This window comes from Motacilla alba, chromosome 1 (assembly GCF_015832195.1).
Source record: "Motacilla alba alba isolate MOTALB_02 chromosome 1, Motacilla_alba_V1.0_pri, whole genome shotgun sequence".
In the NCBI taxonomy this organism is placed as follows: Eukaryota; Metazoa; Chordata; class Aves; order Passeriformes; family Motacillidae; genus Motacilla; species Motacilla alba.
In genome coordinates, this window is record NC_052016.1 from 7,018,391 (window position 1) to 7,026,665 (window position 8,275).

The 8,275-nt window shown below is 45.9% G+C and overlaps 1 protein-coding gene across 1 annotated transcript; it reads left to right on the top strand.

Annotated features, from left to right (window-relative positions):
- The first annotated feature begins 1,058 nt into the window (after nucleotides 1–1,058).
- Nucleotides 1,059–2,802, top strand: LOC119703104. The gene is made up of 3 exons (XM_038142379.1): nucleotides 1,059–1,737; nucleotides 2,149–2,324; nucleotides 2,398–2,802. Exons 1-3 carry the CDS (start codon nucleotides 1,392–1,394, stop codon nucleotides 2,608–2,610), a joined length of 735 nt encoding a protein of 244 aa, XP_037998307.1. The 5' UTR covers nucleotides 1,059–1,391; the 3' UTR covers nucleotides 2,611–2,802.
- The last annotated feature ends 5,473 nt before the right edge of the window (nucleotides 2,803–8,275 follow it).

Genomic DNA, 8,275 nt, shown 5'->3' on the forward strand with positions numbered 1-8,275 from the left:
GGATATTGCACCACTGTTATTCCAGCTCCTTTAATGTATGGCAACTGTGCAGACAATGCACTGCCTAATGAAGGACTCAGAGTCCCACTTCTAAATGCTTTTTTAAAAAGCCAGAATCCGTGGAACCTGCACCAAAAATATCCATCAGGATTCTTAATTTTGATACAAATACATAATTTATGGAGAAAAGGCAAGAAGCAATTATGTCCAAATCAACACTTGCAGCATACAAGGACCATTAGGGTCCAAATTCACTGCTCCACACCAGAATTCCAGACATGCACTGAAAATGCCAGGGCTGGGAAGTTACTCTCGCTGCCAAGGAGGTGATGCCCAAGCATTTGAGAACCAACACAGAATTAGAAATGTGAAGAAAATCCCCACTATTTAACTGCTTTAAAGCAATGAGCAGAGAAACATTGGGAAGACCAGAGTCATTGCATCCTATGATCTTGGACTTCCAGACCACGCAGGTGCGGAGGCCAAGGGGAATGAGAATGTGGAGAGGAGCTGTGTGTTTCTCTCAGAACAGCCTGGAGGCTGCTCAGGAATCCCAGCACTTAGGACATGTCTCAGAGAAGTCAATCTGCAGTCAACTGTGCCTCGCTCTCGTATGTTTTTAATAGAACATTTAAAATCATTTCAAGATTGAGGCGTGTACAAGTTAAACTTTGAGTAGAAGCTGAAGAACAAACAGAGCCGTGCTAAATTGGTTTCTGGCACAGCCTGACAATATATTCAAGATGCTACCTAATCCCAAGTGATCCCATAAAAAGTAATCTCCCACCACCAAGTCACTCTTAAATTTGTAGGTGAGATTACTACAGTCTCAGCCTGATTGAATCTCTTTTCCATCAGGAATTGGCAAAGCCAATAAATTCTTTATGGCTAAATTAGTTATATTTTATGTGTGATATCTGTAATTCTCTGTTTTGTATATAAAATATAAGTAAATATAATATCTATAAATGTGTAATCATGCATTTATTGTGGAATAATAACACATATATTCATTGAAAGATTAATACTATTTGTCCATAACTTTATTAATACAAAGTAAGCTGCACTAAGGTGTGGAATCCTCTGGATCTTGAGATGGGCCAAAATGTAAGAAATTATGAAATTCAACTCCAACAACCAGTGAACAAGGAGTTAAAATACTAGAAACCGAAGCCTCTACAAATCCAGAGTTAAAAGCCTCTGCCAGTTCTGGAATGGAAATTAAAGCCTGCTCCTACCACCAGGAAGTGACAGCAGCCAGGGGAAAATGGGAAGGGATAAAGTAACAGTGAGGTGAGAGACAAAGGCTGAAAGACCAGCGGGGTGAAAGGTGACTTCACCATCTCCAAGGCTGAATGCCCTGCGAGTCCTGCTAGTCCATCGGAAGGGAGATGTCCAGCAGAGCGCTGGTCGCAGCCGTGCAGGAGGCCAGCCTGGGCAGCTCGGGATGTGCGGCTGGAGCAGCGTCTGCTGCCTGCTCCGTGCCCGGCGAGGGCCATGGGCCAGCCAGGGGCAGCAGGGCAGCACAGCAGCCGCTTGTGCAGCTTGTGCTCAGGGCAGAGCAGCAGTGCTGGGCCTGCTCCCCAGAGCCAGGCTGCCTTGGCGTGTGGGGCACGGCGGTGAGGAGCTGCGGGCAGCGTCTGAGCAGGAATGGCTGCGCAAAGGGGAGAGGCGGATGGCGCTCTGCATGTCTGGGCTGGTGTGAATTCAGCAGGCTCTGGTTTGAACGGCAGCCAGGTGCGGCGTACAAGTAACTCCTGTTTGCTGTGCCTGACCTAAATCCGAGCGCTGCTTCGTCAGGGTTGAACCAACACGTGTTCTGCTCGCCTCCTGCGTGGTGGGGCCGCCGGAGCCTGGGTGTTAGCGCTGGGAACCCGATGATTCAGTCACAAAGTATGAGGGCTGTCCTGCAGCAAGGGAGGAAGCGGGGACACGGAGCCTCGCTGTGTGTTTTGTGGTGGTCAAAGGTTTCAGTTCGCATCAGGAGGATTCTTATCTGGAAGGTTTCAAAGGGCTAAATATAGACCAAGCTCACATGCTAGATGGCAGCGAGGCTCTGCAAGCAGCCCACTTCCCTGCTAACAGTGCTCCTGGGGATGCCATGCCTTGTTTGGTTGTTTGTTTATTTATTAAATAGTCGTTTTTCAGGATCGACATCAATCAGAGCCCAGCCCTGCAACTCCACGGTTTCCCATTCCTTGGCAGTGGGCCCCCCAGCAAGAATCCACACCCAGCACAAGCGCTGGAGCTGCCCCCAAATCCTTCATCCTCACTCCTGCTGGCCTGGAGGAAGACAGGAGTATTACACAAGAGGTCTTGGGCTGGTAAGATAAACATCTGCTATTTGAGACTGTGCCTTAAACCACCACATTGCCACGAATGACATGTTTTCAATAGCAGGAAGCCAGGAATTACTCAATAGGAAGAGTGAAGACTGCCAGCACTTCTGTGATTCCTGCCTCTGGCTGGGGCATGAGGGAAGCCCTCCTGGTAGGAGATCTGGGTGATCAGCAGATCCCACTCACTGCAGATGCCATGGCAAGACTGAGCACAGCAAATGCACTCTACCCACAGATCCTTTCCTCAGTGGAAGGGCAGCCTTGGTGTTGAAGGCAGAGAGGGTGAAGGTGTCATCAGTGAGAGATGAGAAGACTACAGCCAACTGAGATTGTTGCTGTGTAAATCCACTAGGGCCCCAATCACTGCATGTGGGATTTTTCCAGGCAGTGAAGACAATTTCAAAGATCCATATTTGAATTTTAACCAAACAAGCAATTGAATAAAAAATAAGCAGTCATGAAAAAGAAAATCTCTGCGTACAGGAGATTTAAAGAGGATGTGACAAAAGTGAATTTGTGAGAACATAGAATAGTCTACACCTATAATCAGTTTTTAGCTTTAATTAGGACAGCACTGCTGTCCTGCTCGGGGGTTTCCAGGGCTGTGAGTGCATAACAGCCCCTAGGAGCCCAATCTGGGATAATAGTCCCAGCAGCTTCTGGCCTGGCAGCACCACGCCTGGCTCTGGAGCATGGCATGGAGGGCACTGCCCATCTGCTGTGCACAGCCCCCTGCTCCCACTGCTCCCTGACATGTATCCAAAAGAATAAAACCAGAACCATCCCAAAAGCAGAGACTATAAAGGCTGTCATACTTGGAAAGCAAAATTAAAATTAGTGCTGCTGCAGAATGACAGACGTGGAATAATACGCCAAAAACTGATTCTTGAAAGAGAGGAAATGTGTGCCTCCAGACCTGAATCAAGATCTCAGTGTACAATGGCACAGGCAGAGAGGCTGTACAAAATCTTTAGCTATTTAACCACTTGTGCGTGTTCCTGTGGGAAGGGAAATGACAGATTCGTTTTCCTGTGTAGGATTCATTAGTATGCTGTGATTGGTGAGTCAGTATTTTTAGCTTAGTGAGCTCAAGATGTATTGTGGTTTAGGCCTCAGAAGTTACCAACTCTTAACAAATTAAAAGGGGAAAAAAAAAAAAAAGGAAAAGAGTGTGTTAGGAACAGAAGAGTGATTTTCCAAGTTCTTTTATGAACCATCCTCCTCACTTGTGTAGAATTAAGTGCCTATTAACTCCATTTCGGGAAGGTGGTGATTAAACTGGGTCAAATGGAAGTGATTAGCTTGGATTATCCCTGTCATGGAAAAATTCACTGGAAGACCTGAGAGGGAGGAAATTGCCACACAGATCCCAGCAAGTTCTGCTGGAAGGTGGATGGATTTGCTTTTCCCCCTGCAAAAGAGCTTTGGCCCACACAGGATCCCTCTAGATACCTCACACTTGCTTTGAATTGAATTGTTTTAATATTGGAAAGTTCCTCAGGTCTGGTAGGGAAAGCAGTTGTCCCAGCATTGCTCCCACTTGTGTCTGTCACTCCAGGCTCACCTGTGCTGAATTTTGGCAGCATCCCTGGAGACACTGAAGATGCCTTTCCTCAGGGGTCTTTAAGGGAAAAAACCCTTTCACTTCTAAGGGCTAAAAATTACCAAAGAAATGTTCAGATGGACAAGGAATAATAATAATAATAACAATAATGATAATAATTAGTACCACCATGCCTGTTGAGAGGCCAAACTCTGCAAGGCCAGCAAAAGGGCCCAAAATGGAGAAAATAAACCTTATACTTGAGTCTGGGTTGAGAACTGGGAAGACACCCTGGCAAGCCTCTCTCAGCACAGCCTCCTCCACTATGTGATCCTGCCACAGAGAAACAAGTATTTTGTGACTGCCACGATTAGTAAGAAATAAACAGCATTTTATTATTCTTATTTATTATTAGTAAGAAATAAACAGCAACAGGGACTGATACACAGAGTTAAGTTTCCTGCTGCCAAGGGGTTGCTTCCTCCTGGTGGCATCTCCCAGTGCTCCCTGCTTGCCTGGCTCTGCTGCTCTGGCTGAAGGAGGTTTTCAGCTGACACCATTTCATCCCCTGTGCCACAGCCCTTCAGCTCTTGTGCTGTCACAGGAGTGTCCTGGCCATGGGGGCTGAGTGCTCTGTGTGTGCAAACAAACGTGTCTGTGCACCAGCATCTGCCCCTGCTCACAGCTGTGTTTACTTTATGTTGCATATAGAAGAAAAGAGGATTATTTATGATCTAATCACGATGTGTTCCCCAAGCAAAACATTTTCTGCTCTGATTTATTGCTCACTTTAGGCCTGCCCCCAAGCATTGTTCTTATATTTGGAGCCAGTCGCATTTTTTTCCCATTTGGAAATGGAAATCCTAAATGTAATGGCATATTTAATGGAAAAAAAACCCTGACAGTTACTTGGAGGGAGGAGGATTTTTACTTCTCTATTTTCCCATTTTATGGTTGTTTTCTTTCTCACCTCCTTCCTTTTATTCTTTCTCTTATCTCTGAAAAAAAAAGGAAGGAAAACCACTATTTGGAGGCAAAGTAGGAGCAATATTTTGTCCTCATTTTCAGTTAAGAGATTAGAAAAGTTCAAAAGTTTTACCCAGAAAAAGTCCACATGAAAAGTACCTGTCATTTTCTGATTAGCACTGTGATACTATTGATCAAAAGTATCCAGCCAACAAACCTGTGTAAATTAAACACGCCGGTGCACTCTATGGAGCCAGCATTTCTTGGCAACTACAAAAGAAATGCTTTTTCTGTTTTAATTCAGAGAGCTTTACAGAGCTTATGCAAGTGGCCTTAGAGCTTGGGTTTCTTTTTATCTCACAAATATCAAAAAAAGAGAGGTTCCCCATCCCCCCCCCCCAGCCTTCACTTGCTAAAGGACTTCTCGGAGGACCAACAAAATCAAATTAGTTTTGTAGGCTGCACTTAGAAGACAGAGGAGAATGCAGGTCTTTAACAAATTGAGCTTTTCTCCCATGTGTTTCTCAGGAGTTTTGATTCAATCAATCTCAGAAGAGTTTTTACACAGTCTGAATAAAAATTCTTTTAAAACCCATTTTTAAACCTTTCTCCCTTCCTCCATTTTTAATTCCCCTCAGTAGCTCAGAATTCCTTTCTGTTTTGAGGCATGAAATCCATTTAGCTCTATTGCCTACACAGCAAAGGAGAAGAACAAAGCAAGGGAGTATGAAAAAGAAAACACCCCCCAAGAAAATAATTAAATTTTCTTTTTTCAGAAACCTTATCCATCATTATGCCATAAGAAAACAACAGCAACAAATTATTACCAAAACACACACTTCTTCCCTGTCTTGTGGGAACACAGACATCTATCAAGCAAGAGAGAATCCTGTGCTATTGTGTTTTGTTACTAAGATGGATGCACAAACTGCCCTGGCTGTAGCCTCCAGGAATGTTGTCACCAAACAAACGTTGCCATTTAAGTGTTGGCAGGAGGTCCTTTAGGAAAGGCCTGGAGAAAAACCTTTTTTTTTTTTTTTTTTTTTTTTTGGAGGGGGGTGTTGCGTAGGAAAACCAGCTAATATCTAAATCTGGAAGTACAGCTGGGTGCTCTTAAATTAGAAATCTTTAGGAGGTCTCCCACACATCCCTGCAAGTTTGCTGAAGAGTTGTGCATTGCTGCAGATATGTTTCACCTCCTCCAGATTTTCTGTTTCTTGCTAAGCTTCTCCATGGCTTTCAGCCTCTCTCAGTTAACTCCCCAGTGTCTCTCTGGCCAGGGGCTCACTCCTCTTCCCTCTCTCCTTCCAGTTCTCTTAGTTCCTTGGTGTGGTTTCAATCCTGTATCTCAGCTGCTCAAGAGGAGAGGAAATTGGCTCAGTGGATTTCTCCCCTTCTCCATCAGCTGCCCCTGTTGTTTATCTCATTAAGAAAAAAATAAGCTGATCCAGATGTATGAGTAAAAAACCACTTATTTTCTTACCCATTTTCTTGCATCACTCTTCCCTGCAGGCGGTCTGATTGCTGTTTTACAGTACAGGCAGAAGGTAATTTTCCTCCATACAGTGTTGCTTGGCCCTGAATCTGGTGGATTGTCAATTTTCCCCTGTTTGCAGCTGAGAATAATTTTTCAGAAAAGATGGTCATGCTCCAGTCTGAGACGACCAGCACAGAATTTGGGCTCTGCCTTACAAGCACTGGTGCACAAAAGGCTGTGCTCTGCAAAGGCTCTCCAACTCACACTGGATCTTAACCCCACACAATTCAGATACTTGTAGGCAATGGGATTATCTCACCAGAGGGGTGGGCAGCTTTTCCAGGATCAGTGATTAGATGAATATATCATCAGAGATATGGGAGAGAAGTAGTTCCTGTCTTACTGATGATACACAAAGCAAATTTCTTTTAAAAATGTGAATATTTACCACAGTTACTGTGCAGGCTTTGAGCCTGCTGCACACAGGGAATTATTATTACCGCCTATAGTGGGAGGAAAAGAACAAGAAGAAAAGAATAATAATCAATTACTGTCCCTCAATGCCTTCCTCGCTAAGGCTAAAATTAATGTTGGCTTGAAACTAAAGTAAAGCCGAATTCTCGCGCTCATTGTTTCAGGAAAGATCCGCGGAAATCAGGTGCTTTGGGCTCAGGGCCTCTAGAGGTCACCAGAACCTAATTAATGAGCAGCGCTAAACCCGTCGGTGAAGTGCAAATTGCTTTGTTTTGATTGGGAATTTCCACCTCTGGGTCTCCCCTCTCCCGAGGAATCCGGACTGTCATTGCCCGGAATAACAGGAAAGCGCAAAGCCATTCCCTGCTGGAGCTGGGCTGTGCGGCTGGCAGCTCCCTTTGGGGGACGAGGCACAGTCACCTGAATGGCTTTTTTCCTCCGCACACTGTTCCGATTTTATCCCGTGCTTCTGCGATAAATCCTGCCCTGGCACAGCCCGAGTCTCTTGTGCCCCCGGGCCATGGCTTTGCCACACCCAGGGAATTCCAGGGGTATTGCCAAAGCCGGGTGTGTGACAACAATAACTCAAAGGGGAGCACGGGCTGAGTCTGCAGGTTGGGCACTTGGCAAGGATTCTTCTACCTAAATCCTTGCCTTGCAAATTATGATCTGCGCAGGAAAGCCTGGGAAGAGCGTGGTTTCCTTCCAGGTCACCCTGTGCTCTACTTACAGGGAAGGCTTAGAGGAGAGCTGCAATTATGATGAAGTGATTGTCCTGTGCTCAGGGACCTCATCTGCTTCATGCGAGAGCAGAAGGGAAAGCTCCAGTAATTTCCCTGGAACTCCCTCCAGGGTTTAGGAATGAGACAGGCTAGGGAACTTGGCGCAGTTGAAGGGAGACTGTTTATTTCAAGACAGCAAACAGAAGCTGATCCTTTCAGGAGAAATTCCTCTGGGGAGAGCAAAGGTATTTATTTTGGGAGCGGTCAGTGGAACAGAGGTGGTGTCTCTGGAGAGGGATTTTTCTCTCTGGAAAGCCAGGAGTGCTGAATGCAGATGAGTGGCCTGTACCCTGCCAGGATGCTGAGGGTGGTATAGGGATGCTGCTGCAAGGGCATCCTCACAAAGGGCTCCTTGGCTTTTAGGTACAGAGCACGTTTCCTCGGAGTCCAAGGAGTTTTTCTGGATGCAGAGCAAGGGACGAGGCTTTGCCCCTTCTGCAGTCCATGCAGGAGCTCCTGTCTGTGGCCCTTCCTTTGCCATGTGGCAGCAGGCGACTCCCCTGTGCCCTGCTGTGGAGCAGCAGTAACAGGATCTCCCCGAGGGTGTTTGCTGGGATTAGCAGGTGTGTTATTTTTGCAGACGGGAACTGTGACGCTGCAGGTTGGCAGCAGTCCACGTGTCAGTTCCTAATCCCAGGCAAAGCCCCCGAGAGGTCAGTAAAACCATAAACAGAGGTAAGTGCCCACCTAAAGG

Bases quoted from the DNA above. Each gene is read 5' to 3' on its own strand.
- LOC119703104 (XM_038142379.1), top strand. From the start codon at position 1,392: ATGTCCAGCAGAGCGCTGGTCGCAGCCGTGCAGGAGGCCAGCCTGGGC. The intron at 1,738-2,148 runs GTGCGGCGTACA...GTCGTTTTTCAG, and splicing joins CTGGTTTGAACGGCAGCCAG to GATCGACATCAATCAGAGCC. The intron at 2,325-2,397 runs GTAAGATAAACA...TGTTTTCAATAG, and splicing joins ACACAAGAGGTCTTGGGCTG to CAGGAAGCCAGGAATTACTC.